This window comes from Ovis aries, chromosome 9, assembly GCF_016772045.2.
Source record: "Ovis aries strain OAR_USU_Benz2616 breed Rambouillet chromosome 9, ARS-UI_Ramb_v3.0, whole genome shotgun sequence".
Taxonomy (NCBI): domain Eukaryota; kingdom Metazoa; phylum Chordata; class Mammalia; order Artiodactyla; family Bovidae; genus Ovis; species Ovis aries.
Genome location: NC_056062.1, coordinates 68,260,972 through 68,285,924, shown reverse-complemented (window position 1 = coordinate 68,285,924; position 24,953 = coordinate 68,260,972). Strand labels below are relative to the sequence as shown.

Genomic DNA, 24,953 nt, shown 5'->3' with positions numbered 1-24,953 from the left:
TTACAAGGTCATATTGTAACTCGTAATTTGTGTTTGCTTGTCTCACCCATTGGACTATAAACCACTTGAGAACATGGGACCCTGTTTTCTTTATCTTTGCTCCCCACAATGCTTAGAATAAGGAGGTGCACAGTAAAGATTTAATTTCTGTGTTTTGTGCATATGATACTAACTGAATTTTTTGTAATCTGCACATCTCTTTTTCTCTCCCTAAACACTTGCCCTTGAAGACTGACATCTTACTCTTTTGCATACACTTACCTTCCTCTTTCATTCTTAAATTGACTAAATCATTTGGCTAAAACTCAGAAGTAACCTGAACATTAACACTGGCTGTGATTGCCAAGAGGCTGGAAGGTCTGCAAAGCTAGTGCCTTTGCCCAGGGATGCTAGGATGCTGGAGTTGCACATCTCTTCATCAGAGTGGCTTTCAAACTCTTGGCCCAGACTCACAGTAAGATGTGAATTTTACATTATCACCATGTACCTCATACCTTCTAGAGTCAAGCACAGCATGTGTGTGTAATAGAGTAGTGTCCACCATGGGACGACCTCAGAGAGAAACGTGGCACCTCCTGCTGTCCACTGACAACTTTCCATGTTTGGTACCTTCCCTGTATCCCAGCTTGTTGGTCAGGGGCTATTTATCCAACAGTTTATAGCTTTTTATTTTTCCTCCTGGATCTGAATCCTGTTGAATTTCTCCTTGGTCTTATGAATTTATGCCATACCATTTCACATAGAATTAGTCACTCCTAACACTGTCCACCTTTTAAAATGCATGCATAGCTCAATTATAGCAGCTGACACACTGATGCTGGAAAAGATTGAAGGCAAAAAGAGAAGCAGACAGCAGAGGATGAGATAGTCAGACAGCAGAGGATGAGATAGTTAGACAGCATCATCAACTCAATGGACATGAGTTTGAGCAAACTCTGGGAGATAGTGAAGGGCAGGGAAGCCTGGCGTGCTACAGTCCATGGGGTCACAAAGAGTCACACACGACTTGGGGACTCAACAGCAGCAACCCACACACTGCATTGTCACTGGCAGTTTGATGAGTCGCCCCTATTAGGCTGGGAGCTCCTCTGTGCTTTTCATATTCACATTTCTGTCTATAGTGTCTGGCAGAGAGCCTGTCAAGTAACTGGCACTCAGTAAGGGAACATTTAACAAGTGTGAATGGGTAAACAGGTGGATGGACAAATGCACCTCTTCAGTGAAGGTGAGAAATCCCTCTGTGATGTTGCCTTTTAATTCATTCACCACACTTCTTTCCTGCCATTCTTCTTTGAAAAGGATTTCCCAGAAGACTGGAAAGTTTAAGAAAAATTATAATAAAATCCTTCAGAAATGTCTCACCTTAGAGGAAATTGCTATGATGACTTCACAAACTGAAAATTTGTTCCACATTAATGCCTCTCTTAAAAAAAAAGAATCAGTTCCAGTATTGAGGTGGCCTTTGATTCTCTAAGATGCTACACTTTTGATTTTTGGCAGATCTTACTTATCTCCTTCAAACAAACCCTTATTTCCTATCTCCATCACTCCCAACAAGCCCCACCACTTCTCCAGAGGTTGGGGCCACCTGTGGAAGTGTCAGGAAACATTTCCACAGGGAGATGTGGTCCCTTCTGCACATCACTGGTCTCAGATGATTACATCAGTAACAACAAATAGCTAGCTGCCACTGCAACCTAGTAATTAAGCGGCTAGATTTTATTCTTAACTACTTACTGTCTTCCTTTCTTTAGAAAAAATTATTATATGTACAGTTTCAGTATTCCATGTCCTCCTTTGCATCTTAGCATACTGTGTAAAGCCAACAATTCCTAACAACTAAAACAAATCATTTTTTTTCGAGGTTCTTTATCACAGTCATTATAATTTCAAAAGCATCAGTAAGAATTTTGATTTTATAAATTCTCTCATTTGTTATAGACATAATTATGGTGATTGAACAAATGCTTGCATTTTGTTAATTCATTAACAAAATTACAGAGTCATGAAAGCATTTAATATTGTATTTCACATTTACTCAGTTTTAGAAGAATAAAAGTAATATGGTACTAGGAGCCTCCATGGAAATATATCTTAGCCACTAAAAACCCCCATTTGATACAGTAGGACATATTTTATAACTTAGAAATTTTAAAGGTGGTGTGTCGTGTTCTAGCAAATTTAATGAAACCAGTTTTATTTTCCATGAGCACATCGTGTTTATAGAATAATAAATATACTAAACTTCTAGTATGTGCCAAGTACTGGACTGAGTGCTTTATATATATTATGTCATTTAGTCATCATATCTGTTCTATGAATTCTATTTTAAGTCAATCATTTGGGAAAATTAATTCACTCATTTATATGCCAAATTTGTATTGCTCATGAACGGCCTTTTCTGTATAGTCTGTATGTTTTCTCTGCTGCATACTGAGGGACACAAAAACATAAAGCAGAGTTCACCCTAAATATATACAGTTACTTTCTTGAATCTTTGAATTTTTTTACGGGTAGCCATTATGTAGGTTTGTATGAAAATAAAACATGCAAATTCACATGCAAATGATGTAATCATTTTGGAAGATATTTTGGTAATTTCTTAGAAATGTACACATCTATTACATTTATGTCCCAACAGTTTCACTCTTGGAATTTGGTAATTCTTATCCAAGAAAAATGACAAAATGTTTTCACAGACCTTGTATTTGCATGCTATTTAGAGAAGTTTTGCTCATAATTATCTAAACTTGAAAACGACTGAAATATCCACAGGTGATTGGATAAAATATGATAGATTCAGATAGCCATACAATGGAATACTATAGCAATAAAAGGGAACAAACTACTGATTCATGCAACAAAATGGGTGAGTATAAAAAACATTACACTGATTTATGTGTATATAAGAGTACATACTGTATAATTCCACTTATATAAAGCTCTTTGAAAGTTAAATATAGTCTAGAAATAGAGAGCCGAGCAACATTTACCTGAACTCAGAATTATTCAGAGGATACAGAATTGAATGGGAAGGAACATAGGAAACATTTTGTGGTGATGATGTTTTCCGTATCTCAATTATGGTGGTTGCTACAAAGTTTTATGTATTTGCTATAATTCATAAAACTCTACAGCTGAAGTGAATTATTTTATGTAAATTGCATCTCAATAAAATTGATTTTTTAAATGGTATATACATAGCTGGGAAGCAGTGTTATATGTCTGTATCTGTTTGTCTGACATAATAAATAAGAGGAACTGAAAGTCAAATACAAAGTTGACAGAGTTAGCAAAAAAAAAAAAAAAAAAGGCATTTTATTGGTAAAGCATTTTATTTATAAAAAGATATAGACTTGGACTTGAAATTCCTAGCAGCCAGAGCAAGCCATATTCAGTTCACAAAATGGAATTTTATAAAAACTTAATTGCAATAACTTTTTTATATTGTATGAACTTTTAAATTTATTTTTATTGAAGTATAGTTGATTTACAAGCTTAGAAGTTTTGATTAAAATTCTTACTCTTCAATCTTTTATGTAGGCCATGATGCTTTGGGAAATTTTAGTAACTGATGTTAACTCTTCCTGAACATGTTTCACTCAACCAGGTAACAAATGGTAGACTGCAGACAGTAAGAAGCTATGTGTATGTATGTGTTTCTACTTTTTTAAAAAGAATATTTTTAGGTTGACTTCTACTGTACTTCATTTTTAAATCTAAGATCTTATTTTCTCCACAAATGTGGACACTAGGGAATGGAAATATAAGAGGATATATGGTTGAGAAATAGAAAGGCAGTGCACCTGTGCCTAAAATACACATTGCTGTTGTGATAGTGGTTTAGTCTCTCAGTCATGTCCAGTTCTTTTGTGACCCATGGACTGTATCCCACCAGGCTCCTCTGTCCATGGAATTTCCCAGGCAAGAATATTGGAGTGGGTTGCTGTTTCCTTCTCCAGAGAATCTCCCCAACCCAGGGATCAAACCTACCTCTCCTGCATTGCAGGAGGATTCTTCACCCCTGAGCCAACAATGTTCAGCAAAAAAAAAACAAAACAAAACAAAAAAACACACATTATTACTATGCAACTTACTTTTGCCTTTCAGGTTCTGTGCCTTTTTCAATGAGCACAAACACAACTTATAATCCCATTTCACAAAGTACTTTTATTTGTTGATCAAAAGTTAAGTCTTCCCTAGCTAATATATAAATTTCAGCCAAAATAAATTTTGACATCTTCTCTGTTAAGTTTACCAAATGCCTTCTTCTAGCCCAGGCTCTGTGATAAAGCTTATTCCTGAATAGAGGAAATTTTGAAGGATACCTAGCTCAGTATCCAGATGACTCAGCATCAAATCCTGAGTTGACCTTTCTTGCTACTTCCTGAACCCAGATCTTCTACCCCAATCCCGGTGACCAGGTCTTTACGTCTGGGTCTCAGCTCGATAGCCTGCACCTCAGTCTGCTCTTCTAAACCAAGCAGCCTGCACGGTTATACAGTTTCTCTCAGGAACCAGTCTAAGCCAGTGTTGTGTTGCCAGTGTTTTCTGATGTCGTCACCCTTTCCACGGCTTGGCGGGTTACCTGCATCTAGTTTACTTCACCTCCCTGGCACTCCCGCAGCTTGGACCCCCATGTACCCCTACCCCGTCCTCTCCAGAGACCAGCAGCTTTTCGGTGTAGTTCAGTGGTTCTTAATCATCACCATACATACCAAAGTTTAGGCTTCACTTCCTGCCTAATTAAATAAGAATATCTGGGAAAGGGACCTGAGTATCTATACTTTTTAAACTCTCCAATTCAACCAGAGAGGAATAGATAGAAGCAAGGGAGGGTACAAAGTTTCAGGGGGGCTCCAAAAAAACAATAATCAGGATATAGATTTAATGCAATGGTTTTTTAAAACTCAAAATGAATGCAAAATAATCCAGAGTAAACAAAAGATCAAAATTTTATGTAAAGAATCCATACTTGGAACCTGAGGTGAAAGGGACAGTTAATAATAAAGATGATTCTGTCTCTATTTAAAATATGATATTTTATTCATCATAGACTTTTTGTATAAACCTTAATTTTAAAAATATTACATTAAAGTATTAATGGTATTAATTAGTGAGGTTGTTGGCAACCCCTTAAATTTTACCCTCCCCTCACCCTGGCCAGGGTCCTTCAAACCATGGACCTAGCAGGATGCTTGGTAGTATCTCTGAACCCAGGGCCACTGACCACAGTGAACACAGATATTCCCAACAATCCCGCATCTGCTGAACCAAGCTCCAGGTATGACAGTAGAGATGAGAGAGAATGATAGATGCAGAGGAGTAGAGCAAGTCAGTTGCTTTTGTCCAGAACCCCAGTCTCTTTCTCAGGCCCTCATCCAATTTGAGGAAATGTACCAAAACTCAAAATAATTAAGAGAGCTAAGCTGACATGTACATTTTTAAAACTCTCTTCAGGTGATTCAAATTCATCATTGTTCCCACCTCCCGCACGAGAATCACTGACCTAGATTGTACTGCAGACAAGCACGAACAAGCAGCATCACCATCACTTGGAGTTTATAGTAAATGCATGTGCTCAGGTTCCACCCTCAAGCTACTGAAACAGCAACTTGGGGATGGTGTTACCCAGATTTTAACACACTGCCCTGGAGATCCAGATGCATGCTAACATTTAAGAAATGTCGATGGCAGAACTAATCATCTTTCTACTAATGGGTTCATGACAACCAAAGGACAGTCACCTGCTACCTAGACAGCTGAGGTCACTGTCAGAGGCCAGCATAGGATTTTCCTAAACTCCTCTTGTGTAGGCTTCTTGTAGAATTCCCCTTGTGTAGAACGAAGCATGTGTGGAACCATGTCAGCCACTGTGTCCCAGGGACAGAGACTTGGCCAAGCAGATGGTTTCCTGGGGTAGCCAGGAGAGGGAATGCCAGACACTGAGAGCAAGCTGTCTGGTTGGGAATGCCAAGGGTGGGAAGCGGAAGTGCTAAATCTTTCCTCAAGCTCAAGGGTCAAGTCTGTGTCCAAGCACAAAAAAAAAAAAAAAACAGGCGTAGCTTGGAGTCCAAGGACATTCTTATAAAGGAGCCTGTAAGTGTGGTGCTCATTTTTACTGATGCTAGCCAAGTGAGTGAGAAAGCCTGCCTGGCTAAAGCTCAGAGAAACAGGGCAAGACTGAAAGCTCCGAGGACACAGGACAGACTGAAAGTGGATGATGAGGAGTGTGTGCACCGATCTACATGCTGTAGCCATGACTTACCTTTGTTTCAAAACAAATGCCACTGGACAATTTTCAAAGGATGTTTTTCTCCAGTCAGAATTACTCAAAAGACATGGAAGTCAGAGCTGGTTAGAATTTAAGTTACTATAGGGAAAATCTCAACCCAACTGTGTAGTCTAGTTGTACACTATTTTGTGCTATTCTTTACACAGGGGAACATTTATTAGATATTATCTAACTGAGGTGACTGCAGCCATGAAATTAAAAGATGCTTCCTCCTTGGAAGAAAAGTTATGACCAACCTAGATAGTATATTCAAAAACAGAGACATTACTTTGCCGACTAAGGTCCATCTAGTCAAGGCTATGGTTTTTCCTGTGGTCATGTATGGATGTGAGAGTTGGACTGTGAAGAAGGCTGAGCGCCGCAGAATTGACGCTTTTGAACTGTGGTGTTGGAGAAGACTCTTGAGAGTCCCTTGGACTGCAAGGAGATCCAACCAGTCCATTCTGAAGGAGATCAACCCTAGGATTTCTTTGGAAAGAATGATGCTAAAGCTGAAACTCCAGTACTTCGGCCACCTCATGAGAAGAGTTGACTCATTGGAAAAGACTCTGATGCTGGGAGGGATTGGGGGCAGGAGGAGAGGGGGACGACCAAGGATGAGATGGCTGGATGGCATCACAGACTCAATGGACATGAGTCTGAGTGAACTCCGAGAGATGGGGATGGACCGGGAGGCCTGGCATGCTGCAATTCATGGGGTCACAAAGAGTCGGACACGACTGAGCGACTGAACTGAACTGAGGTTTACAAATATAAAACCTCCATTATAAAATCACGGATACTTTGAAAACACAGTTTTGCAAAGGGCATGAATTAGACTGAAAACAGACAGGACTGTAATGGACAGCAAGTCTGGGATGGGAAAGGCAGAAGTCTGGCCTCTGTAGAGGAGGAAGAGCTAGTTATGAGGGAGGGAAGGATGAGCTGAGTATGGTCCAAGTCAGAGGAGGTGGGAGCTCCCTTAGTGCAAAAGCTGCCTGTTGGTCATCAGTGGTTTTCTCATACTAGCTCATACACCTCACGGCCAAAGCAGAATTATATAGTTACTTTCCCACACTGCCTCCCCCTTTGCCCCCCTCTGCCACACACACAATCCTTGCCATCTTACACAGCTGGGCCTTATATATTCTATCTCCTCCAGTCAGAATATCTTCACTTAGCCCACCTTTTGAAAAGAAGCTGTACTTCTCTTTCAGACTGTGCTCAGATGTTACTTGGCCTCAGAAGCCCACTCTGGCCCCTCAGCCCGTTGCCCCCACCATCTATGAATGCTTTCCCTTCACAACCTAAACCCTCTCGACAGATCTGCGCATATCTGTAACTGATCGTGAGTCAGCTTCTCCCAGTAGACCACAACATATCTGAAGGTAAAATAAAATGTTATCTACTAGGTGCCTGGAGCATCAGTCAGTCAGTCAGTTCAGTCGCTCAGTTGTGTCTGACTCTGCGACCCCATGGACTGCAGCACGCCGGGCCTCCCTGTCCATCACCACCTCCCGGGGTTTACTCAAACTCATGTGCAGTGAGTCGGTGATGCCATCCAACCGTCTCATCCTCTGTTGTCCCCTTCTCCTGGTGGTAGTAAGTGCTTAACAATCAAGCTCTAAAAAATGAATAGAGACGAAATGGAGACTCAGAACGGTGTCCTTGCATAGAAATGCTGAAGAATGTGATCAGATTTACCGGGAGATGGCGTTGCCAAGGCAGACAGCTTGTCGATGGGCATCGTCTCCCTTTGGTTTTATTACCCACATGTAAGGCTTGAAGTGAAGTTTCACACTTTTAAGGAGGCCTGAAAGCTGACTAAAATCTTGGGGACAGGGAGAGGGGAAGAAGTGTTTCATAAAGTGTGACTTTTCAAGAGGTCTTTCAGATTGGAGGTGGTGGGGTTGGGATGGGGTAGGGAGGCAGTGCTTTCACCTTAGAAGGCATTTTTTTATTCCAAAATGGACAGGACTCCACCAGGAGCAAGGTGGTCAGAGTCATCTCTGTCCCCGAGGGCAGGGTAAGAGTTAAAGAGGGTGCCCTTTTTCCAGTCTGCTAAATCAGCTGGTTGAACAAACTGGAATGTGGACAGAAATCCTATCCCGGGTAAAGGAAGACTACAGAGGCCAGGTGTGTGTGATACTGAGTGAAGCTGGCATGTGACAGAAAAGAGGGAGGACATCAGGAAAGGAAACATCCTATACCTTACAAACTGCTACCCATAACCACTACTCGTGGTTGTTATTTCTAGCAGGAATATGGACTCTTGGTTGCCAGATCTTTCCATGCTTATGAGAGGTAGAAATCTAGATTTAGTATGCAATATCTCCATTTCTTTATAGTCCAACTCTCACATCCATACAGAAGAATTGATGGTTTTGAACTGTGGTGTTGGAGAAAACTCTTGAGAGTCCCTTGGACTGTAAGGAGATCCAACCAGTCCATCCTAAAAGAGATCAGTCCTGAATATTCATCGGAAGGACTGATGCTGAAGCTGAAACTCCATTACTTTAGCCACCTGATGTGAATAGCTGACTCATTTGAAAAGACTCTGATGCTGGGAGGGATTGGGGGCAGGAGGAGAAGGGGACGACAGAGGATAAGATGGTTGGATGGTATCACTGACTCAATGGACATGGGTTTGGGCGGACTCCAGGAGTTGCTGATAGACAGGGAGGCCTGGTGTGCTGCGGTTCATGGGGTCGCAAAGAGTCAGACACAACTGAGCGACTGAACTGAACTGATCTCCATCCCAATGTTGAGAAATTGTCTAAATAGTCTACCTTTGAGCCTACATTGTACAGGCCAAACCATACCTTTCTGAAACCTAAATCTGGGCCATGCATCACTAATTTGTAACTCTGGATGATTTGGAAGGAGAAGTTAGATACTCAAGGAGCCCTCAATGGTTCCCAGGGTGGAATTCATGCAGCGTCATCCAAGCTTCACCTTCATCCCATTGTTGCCTAGCCCTGAACATGGCTCTGATACCTCCATGGTCTTGCCTACTCCAAATCTGTCCTTCCATTGACATCTTCTAGAAAAAAGAATATCTACACTTCTGAAAATAGAGAATCAACCTGTTCACCATATGGGGAATTAAGTTAAGGGCTGTTTTTCGTTGTCAGTATGAAATAAAAGTGGACAGACGTTAACATTTGGTGCATTCAGTTGGTTCTGAGAGAAGAAAGAAATATTTTCTGAGATTCCATTAAAAAGCATAAAGATTTGCCCATGGGCTACTTTCAGTTCAGTTCAGCTGCTTAGTCATCTCCGAGTCTTTGCAACTCCATGGACTGCAGCACAACAGGCCTCCCTGTCCATCGCCAACTCCTGGAGTTTGCTCAAACTCATGCCCACTGAGTCGATGATGCCATCCACCCATCTCATGCTCTGTCATCCCCTTCTCCTCCTGCCCTCAATCTTTCCCAGCATCAGGGTCTTTTCAAATGAATCAGTTCTTCGCATCAGGTGGCCAAAGTATTGGAATTTCAGCTTCAACATCAGTCCTTCCAATCAATATTCAGGACTGATTTCCTTTAGGATGGACTGGTTGGATCTCTTTGCTGTCCAAGGGACTCTCAAGAGTCTTCTCCAACACTACACTTCAAAAGCATCAATTCTTTGGTGCTCAGCTTTCTTTATGGTCCAATTCTCACACCCATGCATGACTACTGGAAAAACCATAGCTTTGACTAGATGCACTATTGTTGGAAAAGTAATGTCTCTACTTTTCAATAAGCTGTCTAGGTTGGTCATAACTTTTCTTCCAAGGAGCAAGCATCTTTTAATTTCATGGCTGCAGTCACCATCTGCAGTGATTTTGGAGCCCCCAAAAATAGTCTGTCACTGTTTCCACTGTTTCCCAGGCTACTTTAGAGAAATAAAAATCAAGCTGAAGTACACTTTTCTAAAAAAGATGGCTTATATAGTTCTGTTTCAGAGGTGTGTTGTTAGAGTGGCCCCAGTTCAGATTTCCACTGGGTATGTTTTCTACCTAGAAATAAACTGACACAGAACCTTGCTGCGTGGTACATGTGGCTGGTAGTCCAGAGGGTGGGTGAAGAGGGGAGAGGTATCCAGAGCAGTTAGAAAGATTCTAGTAAGCGATGCAAAAACAGAGTTGAAAAACAAAGTTCACAGATCATATGCAGGTTTAAATCAATGTTCTTATCTCAATGCGTTAAAAAAAATAATCTGTATAAGCCTCAGAAGATTGCAGCTGAAATGGTTTAAAATCAATTTTAACTCATTTTCCATTCATATACCATGAGAGAAGGGAGCCAGCTTCACTGGTTCACCGGAGAAATAGTCCTCAGGTTTCCATCATAGAGAAAAAAGTGTGCTCTCAGTCCAGACATATATTTCAGTCTTCCGGGGCTGTGTCTGGACTGAGATGGGTTCGCTCTCCCTAAGTCCTATCCCACAGGGGAGTGGGACTTTACCCAGGTGCCCGAGTTTCTCTAGAACTTAGACTATAAACAACTGTAAGACCAGCTGCTTCAAACCCCCTGGCTGGTGCCGTCAGCCTTCCAGATTACAACTATATCGTTAGCACATTTATAAGAAAATCCTCAGAGGGGAGATCATGAATCAGTGAGGACTGACTGGCATTTGTGAGTGTGAGTGTGGGGTGTGTGTGCTAGAGGGGAGGGGGGAGACGGGGAGGGGGGAGACAGGGAGCCGAGCGTGTTCTCATTAGGGGACGATCTATGATTTGCCAGGCTCTCTGCTGCTGCTCCTGCTGCTGCTTCTGCTGCGGCTGTATGGTCTGTCATCAGTTGGAAAGGCTGTGAGGGTTCAGAGGAACCGCAGTTCCGAAGACGGAGCCCTGCTAAGTGGTCTCCCTGCCAAAGTGGACGAGGCTTTCCGCAAGGTTGGAAACTCGCGCTTATTACCGCTCCATCTACCTGGAAGAAGGGGCAGCGCTACGGAGGAAAAGGTAAGAGGAAAAATTGTTCTCTGTTGGGTCTGCAGGGCAGGGGGCCTGGGGAGGCTTGCTATTTTGTAGCAGAGGGACCTCACCCTTTGAGAGCCAAGGAGGCAGATGCTAATTTTCTGTCAAGCTTTTTGGCTCCCCCCCACCAAGCCCCAGCCTCCCACCCAGCATCTTTTTCTTCTTTATTTTACTTTCCCCAAGCATCTGAGAGATTTCTTTGTATTTATTTTTCAGGTAGCTGATATTGTTTCTTTTTTTCCCCCCTTTTGAGGATTCTTTCAAAACAGGGAGCATTTTCTGTGTCTCTTTTCTTGAGCATTTTTGTCCATTAAGAAAAAAAAAAAAAAAAAAAACAGTCCCTCTTATTGTAAAGTGGTCAAAACTGTTACTCTACCCTGTACTGCTGCTGCTAAGTCACTTCAGTCGTGTCCAACTCTGTGCGACCCCATAGATGGCAGCCCACCAGGCTCCTCCGTCCATGGGATTTTCCAGGCAAGAGTACTGGAGTGGGGTGCCATTGCCTTCTCCACTATCCTATACTAGATTGCAATAAAAGGAGTTTTCAGGAGTACAGATGAGCCCTATTACTGCAGAAAAATGGGAGGTGAAGTGAGAGAACATGAGAATTACCTGTAAGTGATTATGATACTGTGAATGAATATGGACTATAACTCTTCACAGGGGGAGAGAACCAGTGTGGTAAAGGCAGGGCAGCAGAAGGAAGATGTATTGAGAAGTGTTCCAGAGAAGCCTCAAGCCACTAAAGATGGAGAATGAGACAGGAAGTGAACTGAACCAAACGCAGCTTCAGCCGCGAGCTGTGGTGGCCCTCGAATACCAAGTGGTCACCATCTTACTTGTGCTCATCATCTGTGGTCTGGGCATCGTGGGCAACATCATGGTAGTCCTGGTGGTCATGAGGACCAAGCACATGAGGACCCCCACAAACTGCTACCTGGTGAGTCTAGCAGTAGCTGATCTCATGGTCCTGGTGGCCGCAGGCCTCCCCAACATAACGGACAGCATCTACGGTTCCTGGGTCTATGGCTACGTTGGATGCCTCTGCATTACTTACCTCCAGTACTTGGGCATTAATGCATCCTCTTGCTCAATCACAGCCTTTACCATTGAGCGGTACATAGCAATCTGTCACCCCATCAAAGCCCAGTTTCTCTGCACATTTTCCAGAGCCAAAAAGATAATCATCTTTGTCTGGGCTTTCACATCTATTTACTGTATGCTCTGGTTCTTCCTGCTGGATCTCAATATTAGCACCTATAAAGATGCTATTGTAGTGTCCTGTGGCTACAAGATCTCCAGGAATTACTACTCACCTATTTACCTAATGGACTTTGGTGTCTTTTATGTTGTGCCAATGATCCTAGCCACTGTCCTCTATGGATTCATAGCTAGGATCCTCTTCTTAAGTCCCATTCCTTCAGATCCTAAAGAAAACTCTAACACATGGAAAAATGACTCGACCTATCAGAATAAGAATTTGAATTCAAAGACCTCTAATAGATATTTCAACAGCACAGTATCTTCAAGGAAGCAGGTAAGCAAATCTGAGCCTCCGAGTTCACAGAGGAAATGTGGGAGAGAGATCCTTGTGAGATAGGATCAACTTTGCCCTACTTAGCTGACGGCAAAACTAAAACACAATCATACAAACGTTTCACTGGTGTAAGCCTCTGCTTTACATATTAAATCCATCTCTAAAACAACTGAGGACCTAAAAATAGATGGGAAGTGTTGACAGCACACCAGCAGGTACCAGTTTGTGTGCTATTAAAATATAAGGGAATATAAACCGAAACCCTAGAATTCTACCTTTAAAATGGTGTGCCTCTCTGAGAAATGTTATCAATATATTTAGGCCATTTCTGGCTTCTATAGGTAGCAGCTGCATATTTTGAAGAACTCTATTGTCTGAAAAATATTTGACAAGGTAGTTTGAGAAAAGATGAGTCAAAACAATACTGAAACTGAGAGGGGTTCCTGGACTCCTTTTTTTTTTTTTTTTCTTCTTCAGTCTTAGTGGGGAAAGATTCTGTCACTTTCTCCTTCAGCTTCCTACAGAATGTCCTGGCGTGTACAGGCTCCCAGTGGACTCTGCTCGGGAAGTATTCTGATAAAAAGGGTAACACCAGGCTTATTTGTGACAAAGAATGATTGCATTTTTCACACGTCTTTTTCCTATTTAGCACAGCTGTGTTTCACATCACCTGAATGGTCAGGTGGTTAGGGTTGAACAGCGGTTTTATGAGTGAAGTGTAACTGTGTTTCAGTAGGTGTAGTTTGTAAGACAGTTGCAGGAATACTTTATGTCATGTGCACACTTACCTATAGTTACACACCTAAGTCATCTAGGAACTTGGCTTTCAGATCCTTTTCTTTCTTTGTTAAACAGGAAAAAGAACAGGTGATCAGCAAGACTTGCTCATTCAAATAGGTTGAATTTTCTTTCCTTTTTTTTTTTTTTTTGATCCTGTAGGAATTTAGTTCTTCCTATGTACATAAACAGAAAACTGAGTGTACTTTTTAAAGCATGCAGATGAATCATTCATACTATCACTTCCTAATCTCTGGATTTGCTGAAATATGAAGAATTGTATTGAATGTTGGGCACATAGTGAAGTAAGTTACTAATAAATAGTGGTGTTTTAGGCATGCATGAAATGAATAATGAACCATCACTAAAAAGAAATATATACAACATTTTAAATGATATCATGACATTTGATTTATATAACATTTATTATTAAAGGTGCCTAGATGATAAAAGGGAAGACTTGAGATACTATTGCCAGCTCTTAGATTTCTGTTGCTTTGGATCTAGCAGTGCTACCTAATACAAGGTATATTTGGCCATCTATTACCCAAAACTTGATTAAGGGAAACTTAGAGAGGTCTGTTGGCCATCTGCCAAGGCAAACATTAACAAATACAATAAGAGAGTAAAGAGTATGTACATCTCAGTTAGAGACTAAACATGGGTTAATGTCTGTAGCAAAGAAGGTCAGGAAGTAAATTCATTCATTAGACTCATTTATATTCTTGTTATAAATTCTAAAAAATTGTTTGTCTGGTCTAATGTCTTCCCTTTCAATTACAGTCATTAGTACCTATCAGCATTAATAATGTGCTTTAAATTGCTAATTGTGTTACATGTTCACACTCATATTTCAAAGCTGTTAACAGATAGGCTGTCCTTATAGAGGCCGAGTAGTAAAACAAAAAGCCAAAGGCCCCCAAAAACCCTGGGCTTTAAAATTCTAGAGTTCTAACCATCTTGGATGTATGACCCTGGGTAAGCAGAACTCTCTGAGCCTCAGTGTCCTTATCTTTAAGCACGAGGATAAATAGCAACCAGGATTGGTGTGAGGGTTCAATGAAATACCTGATGAAGGACACGTAAAGTTGGTTCATCTGAGTGTTTAATTAGCCTCATTCTGGATCTGTTCATATGTTGGCAACTGTAAGGGAAAGATTTATTCTTTAAACTATACATGTACCATTTAAACAAAGAACATTGGTTGAACAGGTGTGTATAGGATTTGGCAACTTCTCAAACTTTTAATAATTAGGGCATTTGGAATTGTGTTCAGAGCATTTAGGGTTGTCATGAGGATATGGCTGGAAAGAGAATGGTATGGATTTGGAGAGGGGACCAGGACAGGCTACTATGGGGGAATTTTTGTAGTATGTAGTGATTTGGTTCCCTGGTGGCTCAAATGGTAAAGAATCTGCCTATAATGCGAGAGTCCTGAGTTCAATCCCTGGATTGGGAAGATCCCCTGGAGGAGGGCACAGCAACCCATACCAGTTCTTGCTTGGAGAATCCCCATGGACAGAGGAGCCTGGCAGTTTACAGTCTATAGGGCTGCAAAGAGTCAGACATGACTGAGCAACTAAGCACACTCAGCAGTGATTTGGTTGATTAAAATGAAGTCTTTGAAGGAACAGCAGAAAGTAAGATTGGATTGCTAGTGTATATGTGTATCTGTGAGAGAGAAAGAGAGAGAGAAGAATGAGAGAAAGGGCTGTGGAGGATCCCAAACATCAGGCAAAGGAAGAAGTTGGAACTCAGTGCAGGAGCAACCAAGAGTGTGAGTGGGGAGCAGGAAGCAGTGGCGAGGAAAGTGGTTTTGGGGACAATAAATCTGACAGCTGTGAACAAGGCAGGGTTGGAGGCTGAGACTCTGCCTCTACTTTTGAAGAAGGACCACTCTTGAAGCTGTTGGTAGTGATTTAGGCATGAAGTATTGTAGCAAGATCTCTATCAGGAGAATTTAAAGTAAAGTGTGAACAAGAGAGGAGTTTCAAAGAAAGAGGAGGTGAAATGTGAACATGTCACCTACAAAGGATGAAGAGGGGACAATTCGGCGGTTCTGAGTCTGGAAGAACAGAGGTATCTCCTGATGAATGGAATGAGAACCATGAAGGGCAGTCAGTTTTGTCCAAAATCAGTGACCCTTTGGTCTGGCTTTTTCCTCTTCTGAAATGGGTCTTTTCTTAAATCTTGAAAAGATTCTAACCTCTACCTCCTCTAGCCCCAGGATTTGATTCTACTATTTTCTCTGCATGTTTTTTTCTTTTGGGCAAGTTTAATTTACATTTTAATAAATATTCTATCTGGACCAGGTCTTTCTAACCACGTAATTACAGTGTGTAAAGCTTAGGAGAACTACATTTTAGAGGAAATATAAAGAATATTTATATGTGAGGGACAAGTGTGTGAGGTTTGTGTTTGCTGATTTGTTTACTTTTAACTTATATTTCGGATGCAGAAAACTCAGGCCAGAATCTTCTTTCTTTCTGTTATTCAGATTCACCTAAATATTTGGTCAAGTCAATAAAACAAATTACTCTATATAATAGCTTGGAATTGTGTAGACAAAAGAATTACCTGATTGACTAAATCTTTTGTTTTACAACTGGTTGTTTTGATGCTGGAGCCAAAGTTTAAAGGATCCCGTTTGTCACATTTCAGCTCCATCTACACAATACCAAAAGATCTCTCTCTGTTCAGTCAATTCAAGTGTTCAACATTGTATAGATAAAATGTCTTTATCATTGGCTGAAGAATTGATTGGATCTTTTGGCATTGTGGAGACACAGCAGTATCTTGCTAAAGGACAACACTGTGAATAAACACATTCAATTCAAATATTTGCTTTCCATAGGACACAGAGATATGTAGACTATTTTATAGATCAGGCTACCAGTTTCATTTTCAGTTGAGTCACTCTAATGTACTTCTTTTTTAAAACAGGATAGCTAGTGGGGAACTGTGTAACATAATCTGAATAGAAACTCCAAGAGTTTGTGACAAATTTTTCATTATGGGTTTTGTTTGACTGGACAAGTTTTTAAAAGGCCAATGGTCTTTGTTTCTGTAAATTTCTTAACAGCCTTCTACCTTCCCAAGAGGAGTGTTGGCAACCCAAGAGACAAAAGCAGTCTTCCTTTTAAAGAAATACACACTCTTTATTTGTTGCTGTTGTTGCTGTTATTGCTGCTGATGATTGAAAAGCAATCATGTATTATGGAAAACATAGAACACAAGGCATAAGAAAAAAAGCATCCTGTATCCTACCTCTCAAAACCAGAGTATATTAGCATTTAGTAATATTTTTCTCATGTTTTTGCTTGATTTTCTTTTATATCATTATAGTCAATATATAGATATATATATATAGCTGGTATACTGCTGATTCCCTGATGGCTCAGTTGGTAAAGAATCTGCCTGCAATGTAGGAGACCTGGGTTCAATTTCTGGGCAGGGAAGACCCCCTGGAGAAGGGATAGGCTACCCACTCCAGTAATCTTGGGCTTCCCTTGTGGTTCAGCTGGTAAAGAACCCTCCTGCAATGTGGAAGTGGTGGTGGGTGGTTTAGTCGCCAAGTCGTGTCCAACTCTTGCAATCCCATGGGCTGTAGCCCGCCAAGCTCCTCTGTCCGTGGGATTCTCCAGGCAAGAATACTGGAGTGGGTTGCCATTTCCTTCTCCAGGAGATCTTCCCGACCCAGGGATTGAACCCAGGTCTCCTGTATTGCAGGCAGACTGAAGACCCGGGTTCAATCCCTGGATTGGGAAGAGCCCCTGGAGAAGAAAATGGTAACCCATGCCAGTATTCTTGCCTGGAAAATCCCATGGATAGAGGAGCCTGGCAGGCTACAGTCCATGGGGTCATGAAAAGCTGGACACGACTGAGCAACTTCACTTCACTTCACTTCGTAGATATGTAACCTTACATGCTGCTTTTACACAAAATGTTGAAATTAATATTCCCAAGGATAGCACAGAGTAAAAAAAAAAATGGATAAGATTGTGAGTCAGTTTTTCTCAGCCTCAGTTTTCTCATTAATAAAATGAAACTAACAATGCCTCATGGAGTGACTTGAATCAAATGAGAGGCATCAGACAAAACCCATGGTTCTGTCTCTCCTCACCTGTACCACCAGCTGTCCTTCCCGCAGCCCTGTCCTTCTCAGTGACCTCCACGCCCCCGGCAGCCTCCTGACTCCGACTCTGACTGAGCAATCTGAGTAGGATGTGCTCGTGGAAAATGATGAACGTGGATAGAAAAGGGGCTTAAATGTGTCTCTTCTCCCCTGCCTCCCTCCAACTCTTACCTTTTTAAAGAAGAAACCCTGAACAAGAAAAACAGAACACAAAGGAAAAGAGGCGTAATAGTGGCAGTAGGGCTGACATTTGCAGACATGAAATCACTGAAGTTGTGTGGGTCGCCTAGTCAATGATGAAGCTCAAAAGGCAAATTAACCATACCAAACTCTTCAGCATTAGGCCTAAATCAGAGGTTTCTCAAGTTTACGGGGCCTGTTTTCATACTATTCTCACAGGTCCATCTTTCACTTTTGATTGTCTTATTTGCTCTATTTCTCTGGGCCCAACTACATTCTTAATAATATAAAGATTTCTAAGATGGGGAGGGGGTGCAATTTTTGCCACTTAGCACACAGATATCTAGTGTGCCATCTTATTTTTTTATTATTAAAGAAAAGTGTTCCATTTTCTAATTCACATCCTATGTAAGGGAAAACTCCATCTGCCATAAATTGCCTCAGTGAAAGTGCCCTACAGTTTCATGTTTTGTGCCCTTTGGTTAGATGAACACACATTGTTTATTCCCAATTTTATACTTGCAGCTTTGAGTTATAATTTCACTGGTAGAGAAAAATAAATTTTTCTATATGCCTACAAAAAAGAAAAACCTGCACTCCTACAGAATTCTCAATTTGACCATATACCAAAAAGCCCCTTAAAATCAGCTAACCTTGAAAATAAAAAATTATATTTCCTTATGCATTCTCTTGTGAATTCTTAAGTTACAGACAGTCCAAGTTCCAGACAGATGAAGGCTGGGCTGTAACCATGTTCTTAGTCTCCTTTACTTCGGTTATGAGTTAGGGGAAGGTGAAAGGTGAAAAGTTAAAGCTAGGTCAACATTAAGCTGAGTTTTATGATAGATCATTTTATATTCAAAGAAAAGAGAAACAGTGAAAGTGTTAGTCACTCAATCATGTCCGACTCTGAAACCCTATGCACTGTAGCCCACCAGGCTCCTCTGTCCATGGAATTCTCCAGGCAAGAACACTGGAGTGAGTTGCCATTCCCTTCTCCAGGGGATCTTCCCCACCCAGGGATTGGACCTGGGTCTCCTGCATATCAGGCAGTTTCTTTATCATCTGAGCCACCAGGGAAGTCCAATATTGGGCAAGATTCAGTATCCTCCGCAGTTTAATGAAATATTCATTCATAACCCCAAAAGCACCCAACACTCCTAGATATAGAGGCCACCAGGACATTTAAAAGCAAACTCTTCCCCTTGGAGGAGCTCACTATTGACCGTGTGCACAAATAATCCTGAGTAGACTATTAATGCTTTACAATAGAGGACACAGCATCCATGAGGAGAAAAGCTGGGAAAGAGTGGAGGAAGGCTCCGTGGAGTACATGGCATTGATCTGGGCCTGTGAAGATGGGTGGAATGTCTCAAAGCAGCAATAAGGAGAACAGAGAGGAAAGGAAGAAAGTTCAACTGAGAGAGGAGTTAATAGGGGAAGGCTGGGCATGTTTAGGGAGAGAATAGTCTAGTATCATGGAAGTGCATTGTCTGTGGAGGGAAGCCTGAACTGGACTGTGGTTGCTCTTTCCCAGCCCTGACCTTTGTCACTCCACCTACTTACATCCACACCTAAGGTTACAACTCCCACCTATGAGAGCCCAGGACACAGCTCTTGCAAAGACATCTGACCCATAAAACCTAACTGGTTTTTGGACATCATGCAAGTACATCAAATCCAATATGACTAAATCTAAATCCATTTATTTCCTTCATAAATCCATATCACTTTTCTTCTTTCCTATTTTAGATTCCCAGACCACAAATCTAGGAGGCCTTATAGTACTTTTCTGTCCTATCTACCCATCCCAAGTGATAACCAGATGCTAGTGATTCTAGCTCCTAAACTCTCATGTTTGACCTACTCCATCACCCGACCATTGCCCTAGTTTAGCACTTCTCATCTGCTCCATTTCAGGACACCAAGCCTCTCCCATTCCACCATCTCCTAGGTCATCCTGCACACTGCTCACCAGGAGGTTTCTCTAATACACAAATATGTTATCAAAATGCTTTTTGTAGTTCCCTGAAGCCTAGAGTTTAAACCTCTTCGCATAACAAATGTGATCCTGACTCCTTTATATGTTTTTAACTTCATCGCTTATGGCTCTCCTAATGTATACTTTATATCCCAGCAGTACTGACTTATTTGTAGTTCTCTGAACTTGCTACTTTCTCTCAGCTGGAAAACATTTCATCTGGCAAGCTCCCAACTATCTTCCAAGTCTCAGATCAAATGGCAAACCCCCATGCACCCCATCAAGCCTTCCCTGCATTTCTCAGGCAGATCTATGTAACTGAATGCCTAGCTATAATCATTATGTTAGGTGTTCTACCTGTTTCCACAGTACTTTGTATTTACTTCTGGTTTAGTAAATCTCATGTATCATAATTGTTACCTGTTGGTCTTCCCATTGCCACTAACGTCTGTAAGGGTGGGGCCCTTATTCCCAGTGCCCTCAGCACTGAACTTGGTATGCAGCTCTCCCCAAAGAATATAAGGCAGGTCATGTGTTGCAGCCAGGGAATACAGGCTTTGCAAGAGTGGGTGGCTAGCATTTCTTCGCAAATCTACATTCAGTGACTTCATAGTGGTTGCTTAAAATTGGTCATGATTGGAGTACTAGTATTGTAGAAATCAGCAAATACGACATTTCAGGGCCCCTCCCTTTTTTGTGGAGAGCCAGTTGTTAAATATTGATCAATATACTTCTGTGTGTGTGTCTGTGCATGCGTGTCATGCATAATAAACGAATTGTAAAAGAGTATATGATGTGCTCTGCACAGAAGTTAAATAAGCAGGGTGACAATATACAGCCTTGACGTACTCCTTTTCCTATTTGGAACCAGTCTGTCATTCCATGTCCAGTTCTAACTGTTGCTTCCTGACCTGCATATAGGTTTCTCAAGAGGCAGGTCAGGTGGTCTATATTCCCATCTCTTTCAGAATTTTCCACAGTTTCTTGTGATCCACACAATCGAAGGCTTTGGCATAGTCAATAAAGCAGAAATAGATATTTTTCTGGAACTCTCTTGCTTTTTTGATGATCCAGCAGATGTTGGGAATTTGATCTCTGGTTCCTCTGCCTTTTCTAAAACCACCTTGAACATCTGGAAGTTCATGGTTCATGTATTGCTGAAGCCTGGCTTGGGGAATTTTGAGCATTATTTTACTAGCATATGAGATGAGTGTAATTGTGCAGTAGTTTGAGCATTCTTTGGCATTGCCTTTCTTTGGGATGGGAATGAAAACTGACCTTTTCTAGTCCTGTGGCCACTGCTGAGTTTTCCAAATTTGCTGACATATTGAGTGCAGCACTTTCACAGCATCATCTTTCAGGATTTGAAACAGCTCAACTGGAATTCCATCCCCTCCACTAGCTTTGTTCACAGTGATGCTTTCTAAGGCCTACTTGACTTCACATTCCAGGATATCTGGCTCTAGATGAGTGATCACACCATCATGATTATCTGGGTCATGAAGATCTTTTTTGTCTAGTTCTTTTGTGTATTCTTGCCACCTCTTCTTAATATCTTGTGCTTCTGTTAGGTCCATACCATTTCTGCCCTTTATCAAGCCTATCTTTGCATGAAATGTTCCCTTGGTATCTCTAATTTTCTTGAAGAGATCTCTAGTCTTTCCCATTCTGTTGTTTTCGGACATGACTGAGCGACTGAAATGAACTGAACTGAACTGAAAAGAGTACATACATGCATAGTTGAGACTAAGTCAAGTCCAGCACTCTATTTTGCTCCCTGAAAAAGTATTGCTTTTTCCATAGCCCTCTCTGGTTTTAATTAAAATTTATTTTCTTTTATTGACTGTCTTTTGCATTATAAAATAGCAAAACTAGCAACCAGATAGTATAATAGTGAGTTTGTTGCTAGATAAGAATTTGAGGATGATTTCCCCACTTTCAGACAGAACAGGCCGACTTAGAAACATGCATACTCAAATCATAATTTACTTGTTGTACAAAATCCTGTTGGCTTTCCAACGAGCCTTTCAAATATCCTTCCCAATAAGAGAACTACACTGGACGGAATATGCAGAGATGCTGAGGGATGGCAACGCAGGGAAGGAAACAATGTGAGCAGAAGTTCTAAGATGAGAATAAATCTGAGTGCTCCTCTGTGACTAATTTTCCAAAAACAATTTGCACACATCATCTTATTTCAAAGAGAAATGCCCCCAATTTCCCCTGACTGGCTTTCAAAGCCCTTTAAAATCTGACCTTTTCATCTTTTTTCTTGCTTTGTTCAGCCATTATTTCTTTAATTCAATGAACAATTACTGAGCACCAATCTCATGCCAGGCATTACTCTGGAGAACAAATAAGAGTCTCTGTCTTGTGGAACTTTCTGTATCACAATTCAAAAGCAGTTTGAGTGGTATTTTTGATTTTTCAGATATGTAACCAGGAGTAGATCATATAATACCTCTATTTTTAGTTTATTGAGAAACCTCCGTACTGTTTTCCACTGTGGCTGTGCCAACATGCATTCCCACCAACAGTGCACAAGGGTTTCCTTTTCTTTCCATCCTTGCCAACATTTGTTATTTGTAGTCTTTTTGATGATAGCCATTCTGACAGGTGTGAAAAAATAAAAACACTAATTTGAAAATATGTATGTAGCCTAATGTTCATAGAAGCATTATTTACAATTGCTAATATATGGAAGCAACCTAAGCATCTATCCGCAGCTGAGTAGATAAAGAGGATATGGTACATCTATACAAGGGACTACTGCTTGGCCATGAAGAAGAATGAAATTTTGCAGTTTGCAACAACATGGATAGACTTGGAGAGTATCATGCTAAGTAAATATGTCAGAGAAAGACAGATACTGTGTGATACCACTTATATGTGGAATCTAAAAAATGAAACAAACTAGTGAATATACCAAAAAAAGAAACAGACACAGAGAACAAACCAGCAGTTACCAGTGGTGGGAGGAAAGGAAGGGGGGCCAGTTAGGATTAGGGGATTAAGAGGCACAGACTACTGTGTATAAAATCATCTACAAAGCTATTGTACATCACAGGAATACAGATGATACTTTATAATAACTGTGGTTGTTCAGTCGCTTAGTTGTGTCCAACTCTATGTGATTCCACGGACTGCAGCACACCAGGCTTCCCTGTCCTTCACCATCTCCCAGAGTTTGCTCACACTCATGTCCGCTGAGTGGATGATTCCAACCAACCATCTCATCCTCTGTCGCCCCCTCCTCTTCTTGCCTTCAGTCTTTCCCAGTGTCAGGGTATTTTCCAATGAGTCAGCTCTTCACATCAGATGGCCAAAGTACTAGAGCTTCAGCTTCAGCATCAGTCCTCCCAATGAATATTCAGTGTTGATTTCCTTTAGGATTGATTGGTTTGATCTCCCAGCTGTCCAAGAGTCTTCTCCAGCACCACAGTTCAAAAGCATCAATTCTTCAGTCCTCAGCCTTCTTTATGGTCCAACTTTCACATCTGTACATGACTACCGGAAAAACCATAGCTTTGATTTGCAGACTTTTGTTGGCAAAGTGATGTTTCTGCTACCTTTAAAATTGTGAATCACTATATGGTACTCCTGTAGCTTATATAATATTATACTTCAACTATAACTTTTTAAAAAGTTGAACGAAACAGTAGGAAAATACAAAGTTAGGCTGTACAGTGTGCAGAAGAGACACAAGGAGGGGTGAACACCACACATGATGCTGGAGAACAGCACCCCCAACAGAGAAGAGTCACTGCACTTTTGAAAAACAAGTAGGCAGTCACCAGGCTGACATGAACCCAGCAGGATTAGTCATTTACGTAGTCAAACAGAGCCCAGGGTAAGACTTTGGAAGACCCTGTGTGTCACTGGAAATATCTAAATTTTGTTCTAAGGCACCAGGGAACCACTGAAGGACTCTAACAAAGACAGTGGCAAACTGGATTTGACTTTTGGAAACTTCACTCATGAAATTTTATAATGAATCCAGCCCATAACCTGGGAAACGAAAATGACACTTTTGTAATCCAAGCAAGAAAGCAAAGACTTGCACTAGGCTGTAAATCGTAGAGAAGGCTAAGATGGATGGATAAGAGCAAAGTCAGTGGGATTTAACTACTAATTTATCAAATGACAAAGGAAGAAGTTCCTAAATCGAGTCCCAGATTTTTAGCTGGAATGAGAGGACAGGCAGTGGTGTTAGGAAGCATGGCACAGAATACAAGAGGAAGAATGGCCTTTACCTATATTTATTCCTTCCTCAGAGCTGCAGGTGTGTCCACTACATTCTCCCATGTATACCAAGCTCATTTAACTTTGCAACCTTGCTGGTGTAATTTTTCCCACCTGTAAAACCCTCCCCACTCTCAATACCTCCCACCTCTCTGAAAAGCTCAAGGTCCCAGTTCAGTCTGCAGTTAGAGTGAAGAATCCCATAGGTTGAACATCTACCTAAAGGCAGAGTCCAGCATGACCTCTGGAGTTAGAAAAATGTAAGTTCAATTCTACTTCCTGTCTCTCTAACTTTGGATAAGTTATTTTACTTCATAATACTTGTTTGTCCAAGGGTAACATGGGATACTAATGATACCCACTCATAGGGTTGCTGTGAGGAAATACCTAGTACATACTAAGCATTCCATAATTCTTATTTACTATACTTAAATTATATGTCATAATTAGAATATTGTTTATCCCCACCTTATTCATGAAATAGCAAAAATTTTAGACTAGTAATTCATTCCTGAAGAAGACAAAGTTTAGAGGTTATAGTAGATGGATCTTCCAGGCTCACCTAACAGGATATTCATAAGATCAAATTAGTAAGTATTTCTCAGTCTTCTGCTCTATGCCCAGAGAGAAATACAGGAAGCACATTAAGTTTATATGTACTAATTCAATATATCATCACCAGAATCCTGAGTAGGAACTAACTGTAAAAGAGGGTTTGGAGGCATAGGAATACAAAGTGATGTGCCAGTTGTGCCAAAGCCAAGATTTTAACCCAGCTCACCTGCTCCATTTCAACCATAGAGTAAGAGAAAAATCAAAGGAGAGATCAGTAAGGGTTTCCTGGAGCTGGAGGTTTGGGCCACA

The 24,953-nt window shown here is 41.1% G+C and overlaps 1 protein-coding gene across 1 annotated transcript in view; it reads left to right on the top strand.

Annotated features, from left to right (window-relative positions):
• Nucleotides 1–10,968: 10,968 nt before the first annotated feature.
• TRHR (thyrotropin releasing hormone receptor) overlaps nucleotides 10,969–24,953 on the top strand; it is a 45,823-nt gene continuing 31,838 nt past the window's right edge. The window contains 2 exon segments of the mRNA NM_001009407.1: nucleotides 10,969–11,222; nucleotides 11,901–12,774. Coding sequence (NP_001009407.1) covers nucleotides 11,986–12,774 — 789 coding nt within the window. The 5' untranslated portion in view covers nucleotides 10,969–11,222; nucleotides 11,901–11,985.